We start from the raw sequence: 27,154 nt of genomic DNA, 5'->3' as shown, positions 1-27,154 counted from the left end.
CCCCACTCCCCACCTCCCCCCCCGCCATACCCTTCTGAGCCCCTCCCAACCAGGCATTCAGAATTAGAGACCCACACACAGTGATCCTAAGGGCTTTATTTACAAGAGTAAAGGCCCCCCCCCACCCCCGGCACCACCTGGGGCCTCGCTGGGTTATATACAGGGTCAGGAAGAGGGAAGTAGGGACGCAGCCATTTAAATTACAATAGAATGGGGGCGGGCTCCTAGGTTCCGGCTGTGGGTGGGTCCACGGGAGGCCTCTACAGGGATCAGGCCAGAGGCTGCAGAGAGAAGGGAGTAAGGGAGTAAGAGGGGACCTGGAAGGAGAATAAGAAGGGTCTGGAATGGCGGGGAAGGGCAGGGTGAGGCCGTCGCCACCCCCTCTGTCCAGGGGAAAGCCCTGGATCCAGGGAACACTGGGGGCAGGGCAAGGAGGAGCCTGGAGCAGCGGGCCGTACCCTGGCTCACTTCCTCTTAAGGGAACCCTTGCTCTTCTCCTTGTCCGCCGACCGCTGCTTCTTCACCTTCTCCTCCTTCTTGTTCTTACTGTGCAAGTTCTCATATACATCCTCCTTGTGTCTGCAGGGGGGAGGACAGGTGTGGACAGTTGGCGCAGGTCAGGAGGCAGGGCAGGAAGCCCCAGCAGCAGCAGTCCCCTCTGGCCCACCCCACTTCACAGGTGAACAAACTGAGGCCAGGAGAGAGGAGACCAGGTCTCTGTCCTTTCATTAGACTAGAAGCTCCCTGCAGGCAGCGGCTCCACCAGTGCCCAGCACAGGCCCCACGTAGAGGGCACTCAGGAAATACTTGTCAACACAGGTAGGAAGAGCCCAGCTTGAACTTGACCCCTGTGGTCTCTGCAAAGGGAGGGTCGGGCCAGGGAGGCGGGAGGGGAGGGGAGGGGAGATGCCGGCAGGTGGCAGTCAGGGGTCACTCACTTGGAAGAGGTGCGGGAGGCCTTGGCATGGGCGTTCTTCATGGCCGGGGGGTAGGTGATGTTCCCATACTCTGACTCCCGGCCCTTCTGGGACTGTGGGCAGAGGTGTGGTGGGAGGGCAGTGGTCCCAGCAGGACCGGGTGATACCCATGGCCCCCCACCGCTCGGCTAGGCCCTGCTCTGCACACACCTGCATGACCTCCAGCTTCTTCTTGGTGGTTTCGATGAACTGGGCAATGGCCACATAGATGAACTTGTACTGTGCCTCCGTCTGCACCATGCCCGAGCGCTGCGCCCGCACCATCTGGATCGTCTTCTGGATGTCGATGTCACAGTCCAACCCTGGGCAGGCACGGCAGTTGGACCTCAGGCCCAGGTAGAGGTGGACACCGAGGGGCCGCTCACCCCACCCACCTGCGTCCCCCACGGGTCACCCTCACCCTTGGTGGAGATGCTCTCCATGAGCATGTCGATGACGATGATGGTGCCCGTGCGGCCAATGCCTGCGCTGGGGAGAGAAGGGGGTGCCATCAGAGGCCCCGGTCATGCCGCACCAGAAGGGGGAGCCCCAGCGTTCAGCTCCAGCACGGTGGCAGGAAGAAACTGAGGCTCCGGTGAGAGGAGGTAACATGCCCAGGGTTGCTGGGCAGGCTAGCCAGAGGCAGAAGCTGGCCAGCGAACGCTTCAGCCCAGGGATTTGCAGCTGGGCCTGGCTCCTCGCTGCCCCCAAGCTGGCCCCCCCCGCCACCCCCACCCCGGCTTTCCTTCTTCCCAGAACCTCACTCCTCCACTTCCTGCTTCACCTCCTCATCAATGGCTGGGGGCTGCTCCTGACTCTGGAAGATCTAGGACCCGCAGTCTCACCAGTGTCCGCCTGCTCCCCGGCCCTCTCCCACACCCTTGGCCTGAATGAGGCCTTCCCTGCCAAGCAAACCCCCCCGCCCCACCCTTCAAAAGTTTGATTTAGAGCATCTTTGGAGAGGGCTTTGTTTCCCGTTTTCTTCAGACCCTGAGAGCAGGGAAAGGACAGGCTTTGAGGCAGCCGGGCACAGAGGGCACGGGGGAGGTGTGGAGGAGCTGTGAGGCATGAGGTCTCCCTTCCTTCCCCACCCTCTGCCACCACCCTGGGGCACACAGATCTCGGGAACCTCAGGATCCCTCAGAGACCCCAGTCCTGCCCCCTTGGTGGAGCCACCAGCCTAGTGGCCTGAGTCGCACTGTCTAATTTCAAACCCAGATTGTCAAAAATAACCCCCCCTTACCCACTTCCTTCCTGTAACATCTAAATAAAGGCCATGGGGATTTCAAGAAGTAGAAGGGGAGTAGCGGGAGGGTCGTTCTCAGCGACGGGCCTGCCCCTGGAGGCAGAGCAGAGTCCCTTAGATGACAGGTGGGGGCACCCCCGATTCAGCCCACCCAGCCCTGCCCCAGGACTAACGTTGCTGGTGGGAAGAAGGAAGACATGTGAGGCCCTCAGCCTGGGGTCACTGGAGGGACTGGGAAGGGAAGTGGACAGAGAAGGCTCCCGTTTCCTCATTCTCTGCCTGATGTGAGTTACTAAACCATCAACAGCTCCCATTCCTTGAGAGTGACTGCATTCCAGACACGGGGACAGGGTCTTAGTGAATCCTCACAGCGAGCAGAGGAGATCCTGAACTTACAGATGAGGAATCTGAGGGTCAGAGAAGGGAGGTAACTTGTCCGAGATCACACAGCCAGGGGGTAAAAGAGCTGGAGTTTAAACCTACTGGTCTCTGTCCAGGAATCTGCACCCACTGTGTCCCATCGACTCAGTCCAGGCCCACCGGGTAGGCCCATCTACAGAACCCTGCCCCTCAGAACTGAGGGCACCCCCGCTCCTCCTTGCTGCCCCCCCCCGGCACCCAGCAGGAACAGGGTCTCCTGATCATGAATGTGAGATTCCCCAGCACAGCTGGTGATGCCTGTGCCCCTCCGGAAGTCATCACCTGTCCCTGCACCACCCGGGAGGCCGAGCTGGGCTCACTAGCTGGGAAGAGGGAGAGAGAGAAGGCTAAGCACCCCTAGGGCTACAGATGGAGAAAGAAACCATGGGGAGCCACACTGACGCCAAATGGAAGGTGCCGGGGCCCAAGAAGCAATACAGGCTGAGTGAGCCCGCGCGAGAACACAGGAGTGACCGGGACCTAGGACCGCTGTGATGCCAGCGCGAACTGTCCCGCAGACAGACTCGCTGCCGGCTTGCTGGGCCTGTTTGCTCATCCGTATTTGGCAGGGCTGGAGGAGACGGTACAGCCAGGGAAGTGTCCACAGAAGCCGCCCCCCCCCCACCCAGGGCACAGGATCAATCAGCAGGGTTGGTTCAAGCTAAGTTTCTGCCTTGGGTCTGGAGCCATCCAGGAGCCCGGATGAGGCTGGGATCAGGGGAGCACTGAACACGTTAACACGCAAATGATTGCTTACAACAGCACATGGCACCTGGCAGTATTTACCAGCCAGCGACCATTTTGATTACTACAGCTAACATCATTGTTATTCTCACCTGCAATGCACGATGATGGGTCCCGCGTGAGGCAGGCTTTCCTGCCGCTGGTTGATCTGGTCCAGGAAGCTGAGGACACCCCCAGGCTCACTGGGGACCCCATGGTCAGGCCAGCTCAGGTACTGGTAGTGCCAGATCTCTCGAACCAGGTCCTCCTGGGCAGAAGGCATAGGACCAGTGCCCTCTGTTCCCACACGTCTCCCCGTCCCCCACCCCACCAGACAAGAAAACCATCCAAGGAGGGGTCCCAGGAGCGAGGCAGGACTGGAGGATACTCACATTTTCCAGCGGGGAGACCTGTAAGGTTCGGAGCTTGTACTCAGCTGTGTCATGTTCCCTGCAGTTGGTTACCACGTAGGGTCCGTAGACACGCTGAGTGCCCACCTCTGGCCAATACGGGACACACTTGTTCTGCAAAGGGAGGGTGGTGGTGAGGAACGAGAATGCACGGGGGCCTGTTCCAGGCCCTTTCCGAAGTCCTGTGCCCCCGGTGCTGGCCCAATGAACATTTGTTGGATGAATGGGTGAACTGGCCAAGAATCAGAGGCAGGACCCGGTCCTGGCTCAGCCACCAATAGGTGGTGAGGCCTGACAAGCAGCTCAACGTTACAGTTCACTCTGTAAACACTGGCTGGTGCACACGTTGTCCCTGAGCTCGTGCAGAGCAGGCCGGAGTTACAAACACAACGAAGACACAGCCCGTGCCCCGCGCTCTCACAGTTCACAGAGGGACAGGCGAGCAGGGGAAACAGCCGCTCAGGAGCATAGTAGAGAGGGAGACACGAATCCTCCCTCTAGACTGGGGAGGAAATCAGAGGTGGCTTCACAGAGGAGGGAGCATTTGAGCTGGGGCTTCAAGAACAAGGAGTCTGTCAGGCAGAGAGAGTGCAGAGAGAGGAAGTCGTTTCCCAGCAGAAAGTGAGCTCGTGCCAAGGCGTGGAACCTGAGGCAGGCAGTGTTGCCGGGAAGCCACCACGCCTTGAGTGCAGGTCTTGGAGTGTGACTTGATCCTGAAGGCAACTGGGATCCCCTGAAAGATGCTCAGCGGGGGAGCAACTTGACGCAGTGTGTGCTTGAGTGGGACCCCTTTGACTCCAGGGCAGACGTGCTCTAGAAGAGGGAAGCCTGGGGAGGAAGACCGGCTGCACAGGCGGGGTGAAGGTGAGCGGCAGACTCCAGAGAGATTCCGGAGGCAGAGACGACAGGGGGGCTGTTGCTAGGATGGAGACAGGTGCTGGAGGGGCAGGAGGCATGTTGCCTTGAGACACTTTAAGGAAGAGAGCCCATGAAAAACCGTCTGGGGGCGCCTGGGTGGCTCAGTCAGTTGAGCGTTGGACTTGAGCTCAGGTTATGATCTCAGAGTCCTGGGATCGAGGCCCACTGAGTGGGGGTCTGCTTGTCCCTCTCCCTCTGCACCTCCCCCCTCCCCCTGCTCACATGCTTTCGCTCCCTCTCTGTCAAATGAATGAATAAAATCTCGGATTTTATTCATTCATTTGAGAGAGAGAGCATGAGGGGCAGGGAGAGACAGAGGGAGAGGGAGAAGCAGACTCCCCGCTGAGGAGGGAGCTGGACACAAGGCTGATCCCAGGACCCTGAGATCATGACCTGAGCCAAAGGCAGATGCTTATCTGACTGAGCCACCCAGGTGCCCCTAAATAAAATCTTTTTTAAAAATAAAAATAAAAAAATAAAACCTGGGTCTGGGGGTCAGGAGAGTCCCAGGTTGGAAGCAGGGATCTGGGAGACAGTGTATACCCAAGATGGTCTCTGTGCCTCGGTTTCTCAAAAAGGGTTGGACTTTGCCCTCTGAGGTTCCTTTCTGCCCTGGCATCTGGAGTTTCTTTGGTTTCATGGTGGTGGGTGGCAAGCGCCAGGGAGGGGGGCTCTGGGGGTCGAGGGCAGGACAGGACTCGGCCTTACCCGGCCTTTCTCCACCTCTCGGGTAGTCATGACGATGACGCGGGTGTTCTCCTGCCATGCCATCTGCCAGAAGTCGTTGACTGTGGCCTCCAGGCAGCCCTGGCTGGCGATGTAGGTCTTAGTGTTCTCATCGGGGCCTAGCAGCTCGTTCTGGAAGTAAGTGTAGAGAGCTGCACCCCAGGACTGTGAACCCCTGCACCCCCACCCCCCTCACCACCTAACTTGTCGGCTGTGCCTATGCGTCTCTGGATCCAGTCCCCCCACGGAGAAGGGGAATTCCCAGGGCCCAGCCCTCCTCCCTTGGTGAGCCGGTGCCACCAACCTTGACATAGTTGGCGTTGATGTAGTCGGACCCAGGGATGTTACTGTCACGTCCCTGTAGGATCACTCTGGTGTGGTCAACTGGGAGTGGGCGGGGAGGAAACGAGATGGGCCTGGGTCAGCCGGGAGCCCAGCAGCCCCTGTGGCAGACCCTTCCTAAGCCCACCGGCCATTCTTGTCTCAGAACCTGGGAGGCTGTCGGAGGGTTTGCATGGGGGGTGCAGGGCAAAGGTTTCAGAGGAAGGAGGACGGTGGACGTGCCCTGGAGAGGCTCCACGGGGCGGGGGGGGGGGGCGGGGGGGGGGNGCAGAGGCTTTCTGGAGGAGGGGAGGCTCCGTTGTGCGGGTGAGGAGGTGGACCCTCCTTGAGCTGGGGGTAGAGACCCTATGAGATGGGGGGAGGTTGGCTCAGGGAAGGGGAGGCTCCTGCTTGACACCGCCTGGGAAGGGGGAGGGATGGAGGCTGCCTGGGGTGGGGTGCTCACATGGGAGAATGTTCTTGTATCGGTTCTTGCTCTTGTTCTCTGGCCGCTGCCCTTCCAGCCGCTGATGCAAGTTCTTTACCTCCTGCTTCTGCAGACTCTGAGGGGCGAGAGGGGGAAATAGAATGCCGGCCCCCCGAGCGGCATCCGCGCCCGGAGATAAGAGGGGGTAGACCAGTGTACGGGGTGGGGAGAGAGGGGTCGGGGTCTGGACCCCACGCCAGTCACCCCGATGGTCCCCACCACACACCTCAAACTCCTCCCAGAAGCCGGCTTTGGCTGTGTCCTCCGACTCCTGCTTCTTGTTGAGTTCCAAGACCCGGTTCTCAATGTCAGCTGCGTTCACCCGAGTGGCATAGTATGGCTGAGCAGGGACGGCGGGGGGGAGTCAGCGACTCGAGAGCACAGAATCTCAAGGGTCTGGGGACTCGCTCAGGATAAGGAAGGAGGCAGCCAGGCCCACCCCCTCACCTGCCGCAGGTAGACAAAGGCACCCGAAGCCTCCTCGATCCCCGTTTTCTTGAAATGCTCCACCAGGTCTGTGAGGCTGTCGAAGGTCTCTGAACCACCCACGGTGTAGCGTCCGCCCTGAGGGATGCGATGTCAGGCCATTCCACATGCCCCGGTCTCCCTCCCTCAACCCCCAGACTTGGACCAAAGCCCAGGCTGATCCACCCACCACCCCTTCATTGGGCATAGACAGGAGCCTCGGCAGGATGCCCTCCCAACTGCTCAGCGGACTTACCTCACACATGACCTTGATATGAGTGACTCTGAGTGGGGAGCCTGGGCCAGCCTTGGGCTGGTCGCTGAGCACGGACAGCACAAAATCTCCAGGCTGGCTGAGACTCTCACGCACGAGAAATGTCCAGGGTTCACCCTTGGCCTGCAGCAGTGTCTCTGCCTGCCCCCCAGACATGTGACCATGGTACCACCTAGAGAAGGCAACATCGGGGAAGGGGACCTAAGCCAAGGGGCAGGCGTTGAGCAGAGACGTTCACGAAGAGGGACAAGGAAATCGAGTAACTATGATGTACCAGGCAATGTGCCGGATGCTTTCAAATCTACCACCATGTGTTTTTTTTTTTTTTAAGATTTTTTAAAAGTCATCTCTACACCCAGCATGGGGCTCGAATTTACAACCCAAAGATCAAGAACGGCACGCTCCTCTAACTGAGCCAGCCAGGCACCCCTGAGATCCACCACCATATTTAGGTCCGTTGCTCTCACAAAAATGCTGAGAGGTAGGTACCAACCCATTGTACAGATGAGGAACCCAAAACTGGGCCTATCATACCCTGGCCCAAGGCCCTGGGCTGAAAGCGAAGCCTTGGGAGTTCGAACCAGGCCTGCCTCTGAGAGCGTTAAGACAGAGGCAGAAAGGCAGACCATATCCAGAACAACTCTGGGGGAGAAACTGAGGAAGGGTTCCAGGAAAGCCAGGGCTGCACTAGGGAAAGAGGAGGGAGACCAAGAGAAAAACAGAGGCCAAACCACAGAGAGCCATGGAGATGGGAGTCACAAGGGAGTCACTTTGGGGACAACTTCCCCTGGGTAGCAGGGAAGACAGACAACCCTTAGGGGGAAACAGCGGTTTGGGGGGCTCTGAAGTGCCCAGGATGACATCACTGAAGATGAGGCTGGGGCTCAGAGGGGCTCAGAAAGGCAGAAAGCAGAACTAGGACCTTTCCCCGAAGCACACCCCCTTCCCAGGAGGAAACTGTAGCCCCACAATGCCCAGCCCCACAGGAAACCACGTGATGGAAAAAACACAAAACTCCTTCTGGGGAGAGAGTGAGAAGTGAGGGTGTGAGGTTTCCTCAGCCCAGGGACCAGGGGAGGGGGCATTTTCCAACCGCAGGGATGGGGGAAGAGGGAGGGGCCAGTCTGTCCCGCCCCATCTCACTCTTGCCCTGTCCAGAAGCAGCAGGCAGGGGGCGGGGGGGGGGGGGGGGGGAACACCGCATCCCACCCCTCAGGGATAGACCAGAGCACCCCTGCCCCCACCCCGCAATGGGGAGGGGGCTGACCCTCATCCCCCAGGCCCAGGATGAGGAAGTTTCCATGCAAATATCAGGCTGACCACAGCCAGAGAGCTAGCCACTGCGGGACACATGCAAATTCCCTCAGAAGTGGAGGGGCAGCAGCCAGGGCAAGGAACACAGAGGGAGGTATGGAGAAAGAGCCTCCCACACATAATCCCAGGGTCAGGGGTGAGCCAGGCGTTGGCATCCTGGCCTGGGGAACCAAAAGGGCCTCTTCGAGTCAGCTTCCCTGGCCTGGGCTCCCTCTATCCTTCCCGCCCCAGCAGCCCCCAGCTCTGTCCTTCTCCTGCTTTTCCAGGCCGCAGGCGGTCTGCCCGGCTTCTCCTCCCCTCATCTAGCTCCATCCACAACCTGCCCCTCCTCTAGGGCCTCCACCAACCCACCCTCCAGCAGGGTAGATGCTGGCTTTGGGCAAAGAGGAAGAGAGGACACGAAGAGTTCAAGAGGCCTGGGTAGCAACCCTCCATGTACGTCGCAGGCCGGGCAGAGGAAAGGTCAAGAGGGAGCAGATACCAAGCAATGACCAAGGATGGCCACCATGAGCAGAGTCATCCATGCTTGGCCTTCACTCCTCGAAGAGGTGGCTTCAAAGGAAATGGATCAATATCTTCAGGTTGGCTGGAGAGTGGCGTCCAGCGGCGGGCCATGAGGCCCTTGCCTCAGCCTCACCCAGTTCTAACTTTTAATCAGTGACTAGAACAAAAATACTGATGTGAGTGGAGAGGCGTGCATCTCTGAAAGACTGAACACTGACAGAACCCAGGTTCACAATCACGTCAACGATCAGCACAAAGAGACAGGACAGGGCAAGTTGCCTTGGCCTGAGGAATGTGAAGAAAAGCCCCTAGAGTTATTCGGCTGCCCTTCACCTTGATGGAGCCATCACTGGGATACAGCTGCTAAAAGGAGCCGCCATGCAACACTGAGGGTTCAGGCCCCCCACCACCACCCATGCTGTAGGGAGACCACATGCAGGGCGGCCTGCCCAGTCCTGGGGACCACGTCTTTAGAGCCAAAGGGACAGGAGGGCAGTGCCTTCAGTATTACCTGGACCCCAGGTACTAGGCCCCTTGCACACGCGACCCTATCCCACAGTTTTCCACTGATCCATGTTCTGGTCAAGGGACTGGTCAAGCTCTACGGAGCCCCCAAAAGCAGACCCATTGTCACTCTGTTGCTGAGATGAGGCATTAAATGTCCTCATATCTAAGTCCCTATGCTACTCCTCAATGCCATCTCTCTGTGTACCAACCTGTGCTGGGAGAGAGAATAGTTACGGCGAGGCAGGTTCAGTTCCGTGGAAGGAAGAAGAGCTTTCTAACAACAGAGCCGGCCTACTACAAAATGCAGCCACTAGGCCTCTCCGTCCCTAGTAGGGCCCGGGGGGCCAGCGGACAGGAACCCCGGAAGAGGGCAAGGCAATGCCCCCTGCTTTCTCAGGGGTGGAGGGAAAGGGGTGGGAGGTCAGTCCCCTGAGACACTGGCCGGGATCGCATGGAGGAAAGAGGCCCGCGGAGCGCTGGGAAGGAGGGGGAAGGCAGCCCGCCTCCACGCGGAGCTGGGTCAGGAAGCCCCCCACCTCTCGCTCGTGGGGTCGGAGCAGTTCAGCGGGTACTTGAGGTGGATGATGGTGCCGTCTCGATCCTGCAGGACGCCCTGCTGCTGCGTGTAGTACTCCACAAGCTCTGTGAGCGTCGCAAACTTCTCCCCTCCATACAGGTCATAGAAATCGCCCGAGTTCTGGATCCGAATGTGGGTCACCTGATCCCCCACCCTGCGGGGCACCAGGTGGTGAGGCCAGTCGGTGCGAGTAGAGGTGGGGACACAGGGGGGATAGGCTGGGTACCGGGCTGAGTAGGGGGCGCACACGGGAATGGGGTGGGCATGGGCAACGACGGGGCGGGGGGACACGTTGGTGCTGGGGGCTGGGGAGTGGGCACTGCCACGAGGGAACCAGGAACGAGTTGCCAAACTACTGGCCCTGGCTGGCATTGAGGGCCACCTACCTGACAGAGAGGGAGAAGTCACCCTGGTTCTTGCGGCTGGGCCGAGCCAAGAAGCTCCCGTGGACACCGCGGCCCTTGAGCAGGGTTTCCGCGTCCAGCCCGCTGAGGTCTCGGTGAAACCACCTGCAGGCCCGGGGAGAGGTGAGGAGAGGGCCCTCAGTCCGTGCAGGGCGCCCCTGCCTCCTGCGTCCCGTGGGGCCCAGGACCTTACCTCACCATCCTGGGGCTCCCTGAGTGGAAGAGGGTGCAGGAAATGAGGTGTGCCGGGCAGTCCAGGCGGGCCAAGAACTCTGGGGCTAAAGCCTCAACGCGGGGGGCTCAGAGGGCCCAGGCCGCCTCACAGCCCTGGCGGTCCCTGTGCTGGGGCTGCCACTCCACTGGCCCCGGGGGCAGCCGGCAGGGCGGGGACAGGAAGGGGCGCGGCCGACCCCTTGGGGGAACTCACTGTACTTCTCGTTTTAGAGCAGACCGAAGAGACGCAAAGCAGGGTGGCAGTGGGGGTGGGGATGGGGCCCACTTCCCACACGGCTGCCATCAAAGGCTTAGGAGCATGGCACTCCGTAAGCGTGACGACACACGAAATAAGGACACAAATGTGACTTGCACCCTACCGGTGAAGGCCGTGCTGCATAAACGTGAACCCACACAGTTACACACTATCTCTTCTTCCTCTACCAGCTGCTTCCACACAGCCTGCTCTGGTCCACACTCATGATGACGGTGACAGTGACAGGTCTCATTTCATGGAGTCTCACCCTATGCCAGGCACTGTGCTATGATGTCATTGATGTGCCTTAGCTGATTTATTCCTCACGAGAGCCCCCAGGAAGCAGGTGCATCGCCACCCCACTCTACAGTCAAGGAACCCGAGGCTCAGAGAATGTAGGGAACTTGCCTGAGGCCAGCCAGTCAGTAAGTGGCAGCGCTGGGACGGAACCCCACACACTGGTTCCAAAGCCAGTGATTTTAGCTACTGTATGCCAACCCTGAGGGTTTCGAAGGACAGAGGCTGGGACCTCCGGTCCACTGGGGGTGGCAGGGAAGGGGAGACTTTCTAATAGCCAAGGCCAAGCAGATGCTTACAAAGGGAAAGATGCCTTCGCCTCCCCTGACATAGACATCTAAAGAGATGCCACTGGGACAGAGGGATGGACAAAATGACCCCCACACAGCTGTCAGACTTACACCTTTTCTACTTCTTGTCCTAAGCGTTTGTCCCACTGTGCCCTAACCAGGTGAAGCCAAGGGACAGAATTCGAGGGGACGCAGATCGAGGGAAGCAGGTGGGGGTAGAGCGGCCAGCCCCCTTGGGGCGGTCAGCCCGACGCTTGAGCCATGGGTTCTTGTCAAGGGGTGTGGTCTGAATCAGCCAGCGCTCAGGACTCTGACAGGGGCCGGTCCCCTGAGGGCTGGGGACTGAGGTCCCCACCATGACTGATATTCTCAGGGCTGGTTGACCTTGAGAGGCCCTACACACCAGAAGCTCGTGATGCTCGCTGTGTGTAATTCCACATACAAACACAAACACTCCCAAACCAAAACAAGAGGAAAGCAGTCCGACAAAGGGTACACAGAAAGCTCGTATCGGTGGCTTCCCGCCGGGAAAGAGACAAGGTGGCTGGGGGAGAGGGCTAGGAGGGACATTTACTTCTTTCTTAAACCTGTTTTTGTTTTGTTTTGTTTTTATTTTTATTTTTTTAAAGATTTTATTTTAATTTGACAGAGACAGCCAGCGAGAGAGGGAACACAGGCAGGGGGAGTGGGAGAGGAAGAAGCAGGCTCCCAGCGGGAGCCTGATGTGGGGCTCGATCCCAGAATGCTGGGATCACGCCCTGAGCCAAAGGCAGACGCTTAACGACTGCGCCACCCAGGCGCCCCTTAAACCTGTTTTTTTTTTTTAAGATTTTATTTATCTGAGAGAGAGAGAGAGAGAGAGAGAGAGAGAGAGAGAGATCACGATTGGGGGAGGGGCAGAGGGAGGGGGAGGAGCAGACTCCCCGCTGAGCAGGGAGCCGGTGTGGGACTCAACCCCAGGACCCTGACCTGAGCCGAAGGCAGACACCTAAACGACTGAGCCACCTAGCTGTCCCTATACCTGGCTTTTTTTATATTTTTTTAATTTAAGTATAGTTGACACCCAGTGTTACGTTAGTTTCCGGTGTACAACACAGTGATTCAATAAGTCTGTGCTGTATGCTGCAGCTCACAAGTGTAGCTAACACCTGTCACCATCCAACATTATTACACTGATGAGGGGCGCCTGGGTGGCTCAGTCGTTTAAGCATCTTCCTTTGGCTCAGGTCATGATCTCTGAGTCCTGGGATGGAGCCCCACAGCGAGCGGGCTCCCTGCTCAGTGCGGAGTCTGCTTCTCCCTCTCCCTCTGCCTCTCCCCCTTGCTCATGCTCTCACTCACTCTCTCTGTCTCTCTCAAATGAATAAATAAAAAATCTTTTAAAAAAATACTACTGACTATCTTCCCTAAGCTGTGCCTTTCATCCCCATGGTTTATTCATTCCATAGCTGGAAGCCAGTATCTCCCCCTCCCTTTCAACCATTTTGCCCCCTCCCTCCCCTCTGGCAACCATCAGTTTCTTCTCTGCGTTTATGGGTCTGTTTCTGCTTTTTGTTTGTTCATTGCTTTGTGTTTTAGATTCCACATATAAGTGAAATCATACGTTCTTTGTCTTTCTCTAACTTATTTCACTTAACCTAGTACCCTCTAGATCCCCCCATGTTGTCACAAATGGCAAGATCTTATTCTTTTTATGGCTGAATAATATTCCATTGTATATATATATATACACCACATCTTCCTTATCCCTTCATCTGTCGATGGACACTTGGCTTGCTTCCTTATCTTGACTACTGTAAATAATGCTGTGATGAGCATAGGGGTGCCTATATCTTTTCAAATTACTGTTTTTGTTTTCTTTGGGTAAATAACCCAGTAGTGGAATTACTGGATCATATGGCGTTTCTACTTTTAATTATTTGAGGAAGCTCCATCCTGTTTTCCACAGTGGCTGGGCTAACTGACATTCCCACCAGCAGGGCACGAGGGTCCCTTGTCTTCACATCCTCACCAGCACTTGTTATTTCTTGTCTTTCTGATTCTAGCCATCCTGACAAATGTGAGGTGGTATCTCAGTGTGGCTTTGATTTGCGTTTCCCTGAGGATGACTGATGTTGAGTATCTAGGTCTGTTGGCCAACGGGATGCCTTCTTTCCCCTATACCTTTGTGAATGTTGCAGCATGGATATGTATTACTTTTATAAAAACAAATAAATTGCCTGGGAGATGGCAATTTGTAGGAAACAACCGGGGTGCTGGGAACGCTCTCCATCTGGGTGGTGTATACACAGGTGAACATAGATGTGATGTTCATCAGGCCGTATGCTTGAGATTCCCGTTAAGCACTCATGCTAAGCATTCATGCACATTATGTACGCTATGACCTCAATAAAAAACTAGGGGAAAATAATAACCAAGTGTTAAAACTCAACTAAAGTCTCTGTTTCCTATGACGACTACTTTATCACTTTTTCAAATATCAAACATCAATTCTCCCCCCCCCCAAAAAAATGGGCTGGCCCCCTCCCCCTTCCTTCTGTACCTGGGAAACTTGGTCTGTTTATTGTGTGACCTAACACTGACAACCCTTTCAGTCTTGGACTTTGAGCCCTGCCGAAAGACCACACATTCCCTCCCAGAGCTCGGGGCAGAAAGAGCGTCTGCAAAGCGCGCTCCACCCTGGGGGGTTTCCACAGCCCGTCGTGCCCCCTTCAGGAGTTCAAAGGCTAACACAGTGCCTCACACAGAGTACGGGTCCAATAAACAAGCTCATCAATAGCCATGCACAGGCATGTTCAGCTTCCGGTCCTACACATACACACCCTGCTTGTCATATACGGATGAGTACACACACACACACACACACACACACACGCACACACACACATGCATACACTGGCCCACGACACGCACCTCACCATCCACGTCCGTCTACGTACGTCCCTGGCCCTGTGCAGACACCCACACGTGGACAAACCATCCTGACCACACGTGACGTTGTGGGTCCATGCCTCCCTCGCCGCTGCTTGACTCTGTGCACCCTGTCCCTGTTTCCTGTGTGCCCACAGCAGGGCCTCTGCCCAGGGGCATTCGACTCTTGATTACCACATGGCTGGCTCTTCCCCATTATCCAGCTCTCAGCGCACACGTCACCGCTTCGGGAAAGCCTTCCTGGATCCCTCCAGTTAGTGATGCCATTGGCGCTCCCAGCACCTGAAGCTGTTTTCATTTTTTGCATAACACTTCTGAGAATCTAAAATTAGTCTTATGTATTGGGTTCTCTGTGTTGTCTGTTGCCTCCCACTGGAATGAAGCTCCCTGAGAGCAAGGCCCGAGTCTGTCTTCTTCACTACATCATTGCCAGAACCTTCCACAGTCCCTGTCCCATAGGGGATGATGGCATGCATCTGTTGCAGGAACGGTGCACGGGAGGGGGAAGTGAAGAGACACTGAAAGTGGAATGAAAGCCAGATGTTGGGAAGTTCCGTGGGAAGGGGGAGCTTTCTCGGGTTCACCTTTCAGACATGTTATGTTTCAGATGATGTGGGCTACCCGGGGGTTCACGTAAGCAGACAGCAGAAGCAGGGGACCAGAGAGTGAAGGGAGACGAGCAACGGAGAGAAGAAAGACACATCTGTCACGGGGAAAGTGCTAGAGAAAAGAAGGAGGGGGCTGAGGGGCATAAATGGGACTGAGTCCTCACATCTTGAGGGAGGGCCAGGAAGCAAACCCAGGCCAGGGGGCCGCGGTAGATCACGCTCATGGTCGCACACCTGCCCGTGGTGAGCATACGTCCTGCCCCTCTCCCCAAACTCACAGGAGACTGCGGCACCCAGGTGGAACGTCCTGCCCCTCTCCCCAAACTCACAGGAGACTGCGGCACCCAGGTGGAGCCGGGGACTTACCCACGGGACAGCATCTCCCCAGAGGGATGGGGGAGTCACAGGCAGAGGGCCACAAGGGGTGGGGCCGTGTCTGGGCGCAGCTGTGCACAGCAGCCCAAACAGGTGAGTAGGAACACTGGGAGCTCAGCGACTTCCACCTTGATGCAGCACACCAGGCCAACAGCACCACAGCGGCAAGCCCCTGGTCTAATGATCCCTGGAGAAGGGACAGGTGGGAGGGGCTGGCCTCAGACTGCCACAGCCGCCTGCCTCTCCCTCCAGCCCCACTGGGTAGTCCAGGGCCTGCCTGCCCCCGCCGGCCTTCCCTTAGGAGGGGAGGAGCCACCTGGAGCTCCACCTGGAGCTCAAGCTGACATAGCCGCTGGAGGGAGGGGGGTGGGGGCAAAGACCAGGAAGTAACCCTGGCTAAGGGAGCACCAACCAATGGGGGAGCCTCCCAGCACACAGACAGCTAAGGGGCCTCCCAAAAAGCCCAGGAAGCCCCACTCCTCAGAGGAGGCGCCACCTGTGCAGGCCCCCCACCCCCCCTTCCCCCAGGGTATCGAGGGGCAAGTCCATCCTCCCACCCTGCCCCAGAGCAGGGTTGCTCCCAGAAGGAGCATAGGAAGGATCTGGACAGGGAACTGAAGTGGCCTGGAATGGTGGAGGGAATCTGGGGCCAGGAGGTGAGGGTTGTCAGGGTCACAAAAGACTGACACTGAGGCTAAGTCACAGGCACGTTTATTATCCTCCGGAACATTAAGGTCTTCCCTTCCTGGTCAGTGTTGCATGGGAGGGCCAACCCTCAGGAGGCAGCCACACTGCTGCCAGAAGCAGGCCCGTGGGAAGGCAATGTCATGGGTGGCAGGAACAGCGCCTTCAGCTTGCCTGACAAGCTGGCAATCTCGGGATCCTGGGCTTCATAAGACTTGACCAAGCGGGCAAACTTCAGGACACCTGCAAGGGGAAGCGGAGCATCAAGCCACACCCTCAGGGGACAGGTGTGTCCCAGTTATCAGGAGGTGGCAGCTTGAGCACTCGTTACTGGCTGTTCCCCCTCAGGTCGAGTAGCTGTCTACAAAACAAGGCACAAGCAGGCCTCTGCCCTGTGTGGTTTGGATCAACCATTTTCTGGTCTACGCCAGGCACAACCTGGATGGGATGCAGGGAATGAAATATCCCAAAGCAGTGTTCTTCTCGCGATCAGGTGAACCATTTTGGCGGTTTACTCACAAGAACCCCAAATGTGAACATGCACAAGATCCCAAGTCTATAACCTGAACACAGGAGGCCCATGAGCCAGCTGGGCTGAATCAGTGGGCACCCTTGGGGAACGCCATTATCTCAAGCACACTGACCAGCCAACCCTCCAACAGAGATCAGCTAAAACACCTTGGAGGGGCTGCAGAAGCATACTGTCATGCAGACATCCCACTAGAAGCTATTAGAAGAGGGTTCGGGGGCGCCTGGGTGGCACTGCGGTTAAGCGTCTGCCTTCGGCTCAGGGCGTGATCCCGGCGTTATGGGATCGAGCCCCACATCAGGCTCCTCTGCTGTGAGCCTGCTCCTTCCTCTCCCACTCCCTCTGCTTGTGTTCCCTCTCTCGCTGGCTGTCTCTATCTCTGTCAAATAAATAAATAAAATCTTTAAAAAAAAAAAAGAAGAAGAAGAAGAAGAGGGTTCGGGTCCAGCTCTGCTGTGGCCTCAGGCACTTAGTTTACTACTCGAGTCTGTTTCCTCATCTTAAAGTGGGATAACAGTATAACTACGGGTAACTGCAAAAAACACTTAGCACGTCACCCGGCCCAAGCTCAGAGTAGACGCTTGGCTCGCACTGCCAATACTGTTCGTCAGATTGTGGCTGCCTCCGTGTGGCGAGACAAGGGAGGACGGCTCAGGGACCCAATGGATGCAGTGCCCTCTCCCGGACCCACGCCACCCCCGGCCCCCGTCCGACCCACCTTCCCCGTCGCAGCTGAAGCCATAGGCCTTTATAACCTCCTGCTGAATCTGCGTGGCCACGGGCAGCACGAATTGCAGCATTTTGCCCATGTCGTTGCACGCGTTGTCCCGAGCCTCGTCCATGCGCACGGCGTTCTCCGGGGCCGAGAACGCTTGGATTACCTCTGCCAGGACCACTGTGCGGCGGACGCATCCCCGGGTAGGCGTTGGAGCATGGCCGGCGGGCCCAGCCGAGAATGCAGGGAAGAGAGCAGGGAATTAGTGGACTGAAGCCGTACTAACCCGATAAACTCGACCCAGATTCCCTCGCTCTAGGGGGAAAGAACCCCTCCTGGAGAGATGGCACCGGGTGCTCCCATTTCCCGGCGGTGCAACCACACCCCTCGCTCTGTACCCTCCGCCCGCACCCTTCTCCAACAGGAAGCCCACCCGGTGGCTAGAATGTTTCTCACCCTTGGCTTGTTCGGCGCTCAGGGCCGCGGGTTGGGCCGAGGCGGACGCCATAGGGTAACAAAAGCTGCACGTGCAGCGGAGCCAAAGAAATGCTCTGGAGAAACGAGCTGCCTCTCCAAGCCGACGGGGGTGGAAGGGAAGCAGCATCAGCTGTAGCCGGAAGCCGAGGTAAGCCTCTCGGCGCACCGTAGCGCGGCACAACCTCCGAAATATTCCAGAAAGAGAGAAGAAAAAAACCCACTCAAATGGATAACCACACATTTAAAAAACCTCTATAAGGGCACCTCATCTTCGCAACAGAAATACCTCTATTGTTAAAAACACATGGTAGGGAAGGGTCTTCCGGTGAGAACCGGAAAACCTGCTAGACAAATTCTAAAAGAGCTGTAACACTACAGGAAGTAGGCTGGAGAGAACATGGGGTATCCATGAACGCCACTATTGGTGAGGGTGAGCTCAGAGTGGCGTTTTCTAATTCCCATTGATGTATAACCAACGGGGGACATTATAACTCTCAGAAGAAAAAACAGGGGGGAAAGAAACTTATTTATATCATCCATTTCTAGAGTTTGTGAACATTCGATTCGAGCCTATGCAAATGAACTCGAAGCTGATTGGCTGGGACGGCTGGCCACACACACCCTCGTTTTTTGAGAACGACGTGATTCGCAGCAGTAAACGCGGAGAGCTAGGCTGCTCTCGTGCTGTCCTAAAACAGCCTGGTGCCGGGTGTGCGCTCCGGCGTAACGCCCTCCAATTTCTCTTGTCTTCTAGACTTTTGAAGTGGTCGCCCACTCCCTCCTCAAACCATGGGGTACTTAAGACTCCAGAGTCCTAATCGCTTTAACCTAATGAAACTACGCCCCTGCACCTCGGCTTCATAACCATTTCTCAATCTATTCGACAGAAAGGATTCTGGACTCGGGTGGCTCCTGGCTGTGGGGCCAGTGGCAGGCCTCCAAGTCTGAGTGGCTTCCTAGACCTGACCCTGTCAGAGGCCTGCGCCGTCCCTACGTCCAACCGCCTCCAGCGTCTGGACTTCCCTGCCTTGCGACGCAGGGACTAGCTCCGTGGTACCCCTCCAGCGGAGCCAAGGCTCCAGGGCCCTGGGCCCTTTGGAGAGCTCCTCTACAACTCTCCAGGTCCCTACACCCACTTGGGTCCTGTTCACAGCTTTCTCTCCAGGCACCGCTGAGTAGTCCCCCACCCCCACCCCCAACTCCGCCCCCAGAGCCCGCAAAGAACCAGTCACAGCCATCTTCCTGGGGAGTCGTGAGGATGTTTTTGTTTGGTTTTGGTTGGGATGTTTTTTTAAAGAGCGTCATATAGATATTTATATATATAAATTATTAATGTGGGGGAGGGGCAAGGGGCATACATCGCAGAAGGGGCGCGCGCACAGGGACTCGGGAGGGGCGGGGGCAGCACACGATGCTACGCAAAACAGCCACATCTAACAGATGAAATAATCACACCAATGGGGTGGGGGAGGGGCGGTGGCCACCGCGGGTAGGGCACGGGGGAGGAAGAAAGCAGGAGGACAGGAAAAGGGGACCTGGTCCAAGATACTGTGCGCTTTCTGCCCCCACCCCCGCCACCTCCCCACCTCTGCATACCACAGGAGCCTTGTCCTTCCGTCTGTCCCTTCCTCCCTCCCTCTGCCCAGCTGCTGAAACCCTGCAAAGGAGCAGCACCCCTCCCTCCTCAGCTCTGGGTGGCGGTCTGGGAGGGAGGCCTCCAAGGTCCAGATGCAGGGGCCATGCGTGCTTTCTTGATTGCAGGGTCTACAGTGGCTTGTCGCTTTCCTTCTTCAGGTGACTGGTGGAGAGGGGATGCAGAGACATGAGACTGAGGTCAACCCTGACCTGGCCGCTCTCACAGAGCTGGATGGTGGAGGAGGGGCTCCCCCTCCCCCAGGAGCTCAAGGCCCAGCAGTCTGCTGTCCCCACCCCACCCCAGTCTGGCTAAGCTCCCAGGCCGGCACTCCTGGGGGGGGGCGGTACCTGTAGTAGTCCTCCTGGGCAGGTAGCGGCACACTGTGCAGCGGGTGATGGGCGTGCAGCCACTGCTGCTGCTCCAGCGCCAGGCGCTGCAGCTCAGCGGACTGCGCGTGCATGGCCTGCAGCTGGTGAGCTGCTGACATTGGGGCAGAGAGGGAGGCTGGCAGGTCCCGGTAAGGAGCAGCTGTGGGCAGGAAGGGCAGGGGGCACATGACCGACGGAGTGCTGAGTACTTACTTTGGGCCAGGAGATAGCTAGCCACCTCACATACGGAGGAAACTGAGACTATAACTGGGAAAAGCCAGTCCTGGAAGTTGCCAGCAGTGGAGAGGATTCAAACCTCTGCCTGACACTAAACCTGTGCCTCTCTTGAGCAGGGGCTCAGCCCTCCTTCTATTCCCAGCTCCTCTGGGTACCTCCTCATCCCTCCCCAAGCCCAAATAGGCCAGTCCCACCACCCAAACTCCTCCTTCCTACTCTTCTCTCATTAGACCCTCCCCACGCCCACCTCCATCCTTACCAAAGAGCTGGTGGCGAAGAACTTCGTTCTCGTGCAGAGGGTGGGGAAGAAGGGGGTTGGGGAGGGTCCCAGCTGGGTAGGGGATCCGGGTGAGGTGAGACCCTGAGGCCAGGGGGTCAATGAGAGGGTGCACCGAGGCAGAGGCTAGAGGGTAAAGAAGAAGGTGTCACTAAAGGGCAGGTTTGGACAAAATCATGCATTTGGGTGAAGGGATCCAAGCCTGGGAAGAGACGGACAATCAAACACAGGGAGACCCAGTGAGGAACAAGAAGGCACAAAAGGAAGAACTAGGGGCCTGGTGGGTGGCCAAGACAAGACCTTACTGGAGTAGGGACATATGGATGGCAGAGAACAGGAGATTACAGTTGTCAGAGGGGTCTGAAGAAAAGGAGAGATGTGGACTGCTTAGAGAAGAGGAACTAGAAAGTTTAGGAAGTAAGACAGGAAGAGAGAGAGGTTAAGAGAGAGAAAGCACAAAGGAGCCTGGAATGACCATGACTGTAAGACTAGATCAAGCAATGTTCTGGACAATAATATGGCAAAAGGACAGTAAATAAAGTTCATTAGCACCTAAGATACCCCCAGCCAAAGCTATAGGGCTCTTTCTGGAAGGCCGCAGTCTAGAGATGGGGAAGAACATGAAACGCCTCCACTTGGGAGGAGAGAAGATGGCAAGAAATGGTAACAGAGTTGAGACAGGTATGTGAAGGGGGTGCGAGGGGCGCAATCTGAGGGCAGAAAGGTAGCGTTCCCTCAAAGGTTTCCTCTACCACGGGTGGAATGCTGGACTCTGAAGGGGGGTGGGGGATGGGTTATTACAGTCCCGGTGGCAAGGCTGGGGCATGAAGAGATGGGGGATGACAGGGAGGCAAAGATCAGGGGAGCAATCCCCGGACACAGGCTTACGCCAGACTAGAGGAGGGAAGTCTTGGCCTGAGGTACAGAAGAGCCCAATCACTTGCCAGAGGCCAAGGTGGCCCCCAGGGACCAAGACGAAGAAGTATGAGTCTCACCTGCATGGATGGCATCCTGCTGGTGGAGGTGCAGGTGGGAGTGGATGTGGGAGTGCTGGTGGTGATGGGGGGTCACATTGAGCATCTGCAGCCGGGCCAGCGGGTCATTGCCCAGGGCTGCCACCCTTTCTGCATGCTGCCTCTCAGCTGCCAGGCGCTCGGCGTAGGACATGTCAGGCCGCAGGGCTGGCCCAGCTGCCAGCGCTAGACGTTCTCTCTCCAGGGGCCCCAGGCTCGGATGAAAGGGGAAAGGGTGCAGGCCGGGTGGGCCAGGCTGCAGAGCCAGGCCCCCATGTCGGGGGAAGGGATCCAGGCCCGGCCCAGGGACCCCATGTAGGGGTTCCAGCTCACTGGGCTTCACCTCAAAGCCAGGCTTGAGGCGGTCACGGAGGTCTCGTTCACGGGCTTCCCGCTCCCTCTCCCGGGCTGCTGGGTCACTGCTGTACAAGGCTGGGACATTGTAACCCAGGAGCCCCGGGTCCACTGCCCCTAGGGGCACGTAGAACGGATGGTTGCGATTGCCAGGAGACATGACGTGGGGCCGGGCGTATTCACTGAGCGTGCGCAGGGCCGGAGTGTCAGGACCCAGGTAGGGGGGCACTGTAGCCACAGCGCTGCCCGGCTCAAATGGAGGGCGATGGGGCACCGGGCCAAGAGATGGGCACTCCACCGGCGCCCGGCCCTCCTGAGCCAACTTCTGTGGGATACAGGGAGAAACAGAGTCAAAAGGGCAGGTCTGGAAAAAGGCAGCTGGTCCCGCCCGAGCTGCTCATTTGTCTCGCCAGCTGAAGGCCAAAATGCCTCATCTTATTGGAACTCATCCTGGTAGGAATTTCCCTAACCCCTTCTCCTGGATGTTGGCTTTCCCTACCATCCACAGGTACTCTGATCTGAATTTGCCTTCCCCCAAAGGAGGATTGCAAGGATTCCTCCGCTGGAATCCTTCCGTCTCGATTTCCTGGGCTGCCGTGCTTCCTCCTCTCCGAAAGGGGGCGCAATGACCCCCCTCCGGCCCTCAACCCTCCCTGCACGGCGCAGAGGGCCAGCAAGGCGGGCGGCGCACGTGGTGACGCACTCACCACGCTGCGTTCCAGCTCACGCTCCTTCTCGCGTTCCCGCTCCTTCTCGCGCTCCCGCTCGCGCTCGCGCTCCTTTTCTTCGCGCGCGCGCTGCTCGGCCTCGCGCCGCACCTTCTCCACCAGGTCGGCCCGCTTCTTGGCCAGCTTGGAGCCCTCCAGCGGCACGAAGTACAGGTCGCTGCGCGCGCACGAGTTAAAGCCTCGGTCCAGGTGTTTGTTGAACCTGCCGGGCGCAAGGGCAGCGCGCGCTCAGGCCCTGCGAGCGGCCAGAGCGGCCCCGCGGTGACCCTGCCCCCAAACCCGCCTGCGCAGCCTGCAAGGGCGAGGCGAGGTTCTGGAGTACTTTAGAAAGCACCACGAGAACGCAAGGTTCCCTCTTGCGCCTGCACGGCTCTCTCCGTTGCCCCTCCGTCGGTCCCCATTCCAGGCCCAACCGCACCCCACCCCGGCGGCTCACCTGGCTGACTGGCTGGCATGGCTGGGCACGTCTACCACCTTGGGAGGGGGCGAGGGGCTACGGGCCGGGGGCACGGGGCTCTCGGGGGTCTCATACTCTTCAGCTGGCTCTTGCTTGATCTGCGTGGCGTTCAGGGGCGGCCCTGAGGCAGGGGCTGCAGGCGGTGGTGGCAGGGATGACAGGCCTGAGGGCCCGGCAGGTGGCAGGGGCCCTGGCCCCACCGTGGGCGAGCCCGGCTTGAAGGTCCCTGGGCCCGCGGGCGGCGAGGCGCCTCGGTAACCGGGTGGGGTCCCTGTTCGGAAGGAGGGAGGCGACCCCGGCTTGTATCCCGGTGGGGTGGCTGTCTTGTAGGCCCCTGGGGACGGGGCTCTCTTTCCATACGGCGGGGGCCCAGGTGGGGAAGCTGTTTTGTAGCCTGCTGGCGAGGAAGCCACTGTGGCAATGACCGTGGAAAGCGTAGCCGAGGAGGTGGTGACCGGAGGCACCGGTGGGAAGGGGTAGGGCGCTCCTTGGGGGCCCTGGGAAGGGGACGGGTGTGAACATGGGTAGGATCCTTGAGAGGAAGACGAGGAGGAGTTGGAAGAGGAGGAAGAGGCCGGGGGGCCATTGGGGCCTGCTTGGCTGTAGGACACCTGGCTGTGAGGTGGGGGCAGGTGTGCTGGCCCTGGTGGATAGGGCCTCAGAGACCCCAGGGAGGGAGACATGGCATAAGGATGACCATGGTGGGAGCTGCTGCTCTCCAGGGGGTGGGGATATGCTCCAGGTGGAGGGGGCCCAGAGCTCCCATGCTGCTGCTGTTGCTGCTGCTGCTGCTGCTGTTGCTGCTGTTGCTGCTGTTGCTGGTGGTGATGGTGATGTGTTGGGGCTGGTGGGTGGCCTGTGGATTGGCCTCCAGTAGGAGGGAAGGGGCCTGGGTGGGCATTGCTGTTGGCTAGGAGACGGCCATAGGGAGGCGGTGGGGGGGGACCCTGGCTCCACACAGCCTGGGATGGCAGGGAAGGCTGAGTATACTTGGGTGGCTGATTAGAGACAGACAGGCTTGTCGGGGGAGGGAAGGAGTGGGGATAGCTGGGCAGTGCCTGGGAAGCTGGGTACTGGGAAGCAGAGGAAGAGGACGAAGAACTGGAAGAGGAGGCTGCTGCAGAGCTGCTACCAGAGGACGAATATGGATACCTCATTGGGGGGGCTGCGGCAGAAGAGGAGGAAGCAGGTGGCAGAGGATGGGGTGAAGGAGCAAGAGTGGGGCCCTTTTCTGGGCCAGGAGGAAGTCCACCCATACCCGGCCCCATGGCGTGGGGAGAGGGCAGATGCCCAGGCAGTGGCTGGGCCCCCAGGCCAGGAGGAGAGGCTGAGGCATTGTTAAGGGGTCTCAGAGCAGGTGGGGGAGGCAGGTTTGGAGTCACATGGGGGAAAGTGGCTGGTGGTGGAGCAGAGGGTAGGTTTCCACCGCCCACTGGAGTGTTAGGGGGCTTCGTTGGGGGAGCACCACCAGCCCCAGAGCTTGATATTGAAATGGGGGTGGTGGGTGGGGGGTGCTGTTTACCCCCAGTAGGGGCCCCCACTGAAGAGGCAGCCCCTCCCCCCTTGGGACCCACTGAGGGTCCAGACAAAACTCCTCCACCAGTGCCCCCAGGGTAGAGCTGTGGATGAGGGGGAGGGGCCCCAGGAGGAGCCTGGAACATTCGAGATGTGGGGGGCTCCATGGGAGCATGATATCCAGTGGGTGTCACAGAAGGGTGGGATTCAAAGCCAGGCTCTGGCTGTCGGGGGGTGCTGTCTGGTGGTGGAGGGGAGGGAGGAAAGAGTGGAGGTGGGTGGTAGGGGCGGGCTGGGCCCTGGGACAGGCCAGAAGATGAGTCAGAGTCATTCTCCACGCTTCCAGGGCTGTAGATGCTGGGAGACGTGCTTCGGTTATCCTGGTCAATATCCCTAGGGTCACTGCTGCCATCATCATTGAGGCTCCGCCCATCTAAACTATCCAGATCAGAGGGAGACTGTGGCCGAGGGAGCTCCTGCTGCAGAAAAAGGAGGACCAGTTTTTCTTTTCTTTTTCCTTGTTTCCCCTATATGTGGGGCCTCGCTTGCACAAAATCATTTCCCCCTCCCAGCACACCACTGTACCATGTGATGAATACTCTTGCTCAAGCCCACCTCCCTGCCATGTGGGGCTTCTCCCCACCCCCATTCTCAGTGGTTCCCTAGAAGCCAGTCTTGTTTCCCTCCTTAAAAAACTCCATTCCTTCCTGAAGTGTCCATCTCAAGCACCTTTTCCCCATCCACAGCTAAACACAAATCCCTGTCTTCCACCAGCTCATATCCACCTTCCTCTCATCTCCTTTTACCCCATTAACTACACATGCCAGAAACCCTTGCTTCTTAAAAAGACTCCTGCATTTTCCTTATGATTTATCTGTTCCTTCCACTAACACCTCTCACCTTTAACCTCCTCCCCAGCCCCTTCATGAAAATCAGGACCTGGAAAAGGAGAGGCTAGAATCCCCCACACTCCCAGTTCCTCTGGCCCTGCCTGGTCATCTAGTGGTCTGGCTGTAGCCCTAAAGATCTGTCTGACATATTCTAGACAGGACTCCTTTAATAAGCACCAGGATATGACTTTTCTCTCATATCCCAAGCGAGATTAAAGTAGGAATCGTGAGTGAAAGGAAGTTTTTCGGTAAAAGTGGTCAGCAAATGGGTCAGGACAGCTGCTAGGGTCTCCCACCTCAGTTTTGGTCTTTTTTGGTGCATTGGTCTCCTCACTTTCACTCTCTGAGATCTCCTCAGTCCGGCCCTGCTTGCTGACCTTTGGGGTGGAGGCTTCCTCGATGCGGGCCTTCTGTTAGAAAGAAGAGAAAATTCCTGTCTTCTACCTCCCAAGCCTCCACCATTACCCTCTGCCAGACAGGAAGTTCCCCCACAACACACACACACAGACACACACACACCCCCTCAGCCCCAGTGCCTGGGCATCCTGTGGGAGGACCTGAGGACAGAATACCTTGGCTGTCTGCCTAGACTTCTCGGCTTTGCCATCACTGCTGGACGTGCTGACCCCTCCAGGGGAGGCCCGGCCCCTCGATCTCAGTTCTTCCCGGGGCCCAGGGGCCTCTTTCTTCCGTCCGCTCCTCATTGACATCTGAGGGAGAAGGAAGCAAGCCGATAATGTAAGGGGTTTCTTCCACATAGCACCTAACTTTATGGTGTGCCTTATTCCTGTTCTTCCTCTCCAGGCCCTCACCCCCAGTTTCTCTGCCCCTCATTTTCATGTCTCTCATCTTAGCTATTACTCACGGAGTCTTTATTCTGTCGTGTCTTCATTCTTCAGGCTGTGGAGACCCCATTCTCCTCTGCCTGGGCAGCTGAATACAGAAACTTCTCTGCTTCACCCCAAGTTCCCCACAGCTATGGCCTGGGAAGCAGGAAGCAGGATCTCCAAGTTTCCAGTGCAGGCAGCTGGAACTTGCAGGATCTGTTTTCAGTGAAGCCTGTTAGAAAAGATCATCAGAGTCTCCGAACTGGGGAATAGCATCTGAAGGGGATACTAGTGTGCTTATCCAGGGGCTGAGTACGTGGCCCAGCCCCAGGCCTTTGGGCCAGGAGGCACAAGCTCTGTAAGACATTGCTGACTTGCCCCACGGGCTACCCCGGCTATCTACAAGTGAAGGAGACTCCGCTTGCAACATCATCTCTTTCATCTCTGGAGAAGGCAGAAAATTCAGATGTACCGATGGGCTCACATTATTTACCCCTCACATTATTTACCCCTCACAATACCTAGGAGATACCTGTGTGTCCACGAGTTCCACAGAACCCTACCGGGGAGCATAAAGAAATGTAACTGAGGTATTAAGTAATTTATTGAGTGCAGTCTTATGTTAAGCCCTTGCATACAACTGCATTTAATACTTACAACCAACCCCGCAGAGCAGGCGTGTATTCTTATTTCCATTATATAGGTGGGGAAACTGAGGCTCAAAGATTGAGACTGTGACTTGCCCAACTTTGTGTGATGAATACACAGAAACCAGGGACAGCACCAGGATTGGACCCACAACTCCCTGACTTCAAAGCCCATGCTATTTCTTCTAGACTTTGCTATAGTCTCATCAGAAGCTGGTGGGGAGAATTCTCAGAAGGCCTAGATCAGTTCCATGAAACATGAAAAGAATCTTTTCACATCAGAGTAGATGGGAGAAGAATGTCCCATTCTATACCACAAATGCACACAATCCTACCAACCCCCAAAGTGCAGGACTTCATTTCTGAGAGCCCCATAGAGGCCCCTCTCTAGTGCTTGGGTTCCCTAAGACTAGAAAGTCAGGACTTTCACTTTACCAACCAAAGCAGTGAGTATCAGTGAGCACATAATACAAAGTTACAGATTTCTGAGCCTGTACCCTCACTTGGTTTAGACAGGGACACACCCCTTATCCCCTGACTGTATCTGTACCTATATCTGTAGTCAGCTATTTTCATTT

The 27,154-nt window shown here is 57.3% G+C and overlaps 3 protein-coding genes and 1 non-coding gene across 8 annotated transcripts; all 4 read right to left on the bottom strand.

The window, feature by feature from the left end:
- Positions 1 to 76: 76 nt before the first annotated feature.
- Positions 77 to 10,646, bottom strand: PTPN6 (protein tyrosine phosphatase non-receptor type 6). Of its 4 annotated transcripts, none has more exons than XM_034646153.1 (16): positions 10,446 to 10,643; positions 10,235 to 10,357; positions 9,808 to 10,002; positions 6,929 to 7,118; positions 6,655 to 6,771; positions 6,434 to 6,547; positions 6,187 to 6,283; positions 5,704 to 5,783; positions 5,382 to 5,531; positions 3,738 to 3,869; positions 3,459 to 3,613; positions 1,378 to 1,445; positions 1,128 to 1,279; positions 939 to 1,030; positions 459 to 579; positions 77 to 317 (listed from the first exon to the last, which is right to left on the bottom strand). In XM_034646153.1, exons 1-15 carry the CDS (start codon positions 10,451 to 10,453, stop codon positions 465 to 467), a joined length of 1,788 nt encoding a protein of 595 aa, XP_034502044.1. In that variant the 5' UTR covers positions 10,454 to 10,643; the 3' UTR covers positions 77 to 317; positions 459 to 464. The 4 variants fall into 4 exon arrangements, with proteins under 4 accessions (XP_034502044.1, XP_002922270.1, XP_034502045.1 ...); XM_002922224.4 differs by having other exon boundaries at positions 77 to 281; positions 10,446 to 10,642; XM_034646154.1 differs by lacking the exon at positions 9,808 to 10,002 and having other exon boundaries at positions 77 to 281.
- A 5,270-nt stretch (positions 10,647 to 15,916) lies between these two features.
- Positions 15,917 to 18,010, bottom strand: C16H12orf57 (chromosome 16 C12orf57 homolog). The gene is made up of 3 exons (XM_002922225.4): positions 17,607 to 18,010; positions 17,154 to 17,330; positions 15,917 to 16,149 (listed from the first exon to the last, which is right to left on the bottom strand). The coding sequence occupies exons 1-3, from the start codon at positions 17,866 to 17,868 to the stop codon at positions 15,998 to 16,000; spliced, it is 591 nt and encodes a 196-aa protein (XP_002922271.3). The 5' UTR covers positions 17,869 to 18,010; the 3' UTR covers positions 15,917 to 15,997.
- Positions 17,941 to 18,002, bottom strand: LOC117796828. The gene has a single exon (XR_004621533.1). It is a non-coding gene; the product is annotated as a U7 small nuclear RNA (small nuclear RNA).
- Positions 18,011 to 18,866: 856 nt separating the features above from the next.
- Positions 18,867 to 26,944, bottom strand: ATN1 (atrophin 1). Of its 2 annotated transcripts, none has more exons than XM_034646152.1 (9): positions 25,968 to 26,944; positions 25,675 to 25,812; positions 25,399 to 25,512; positions 22,677 to 24,688; positions 22,220 to 22,442; positions 21,141 to 21,837; positions 20,128 to 20,271; positions 19,611 to 19,791; positions 18,867 to 19,425 (listed from the first exon to the last, which is right to left on the bottom strand). In XM_034646152.1, exons 1-9 carry the CDS (start codon positions 25,992 to 25,994, stop codon positions 19,392 to 19,394), a joined length of 3,570 nt encoding a protein of 1,189 aa, XP_034502043.1. In that variant the 5' UTR covers positions 25,995 to 26,944; the 3' UTR covers positions 18,867 to 19,391. The 2 variants fall into 2 exon arrangements, with proteins under 2 accessions (XP_034502043.1, XP_002922272.2); XM_002922226.4 differs by having other exon boundaries at positions 22,677 to 24,691; positions 25,968 to 26,932.
- Positions 26,945 to 27,154: the final 210 nt, after the last annotated feature.

This window comes from Ailuropoda melanoleuca, chromosome 16 (genome assembly GCF_002007445.2).
Source record: "Ailuropoda melanoleuca isolate Jingjing chromosome 16, ASM200744v2, whole genome shotgun sequence".
Classification (NCBI taxonomy): Eukaryota; Metazoa; Chordata; class Mammalia; order Carnivora; family Ursidae; genus Ailuropoda; species Ailuropoda melanoleuca.
The sequence above is the reverse complement of the archived record's forward strand: the minus strand, read 5'-3'. Positions and strand labels throughout refer to the sequence as shown.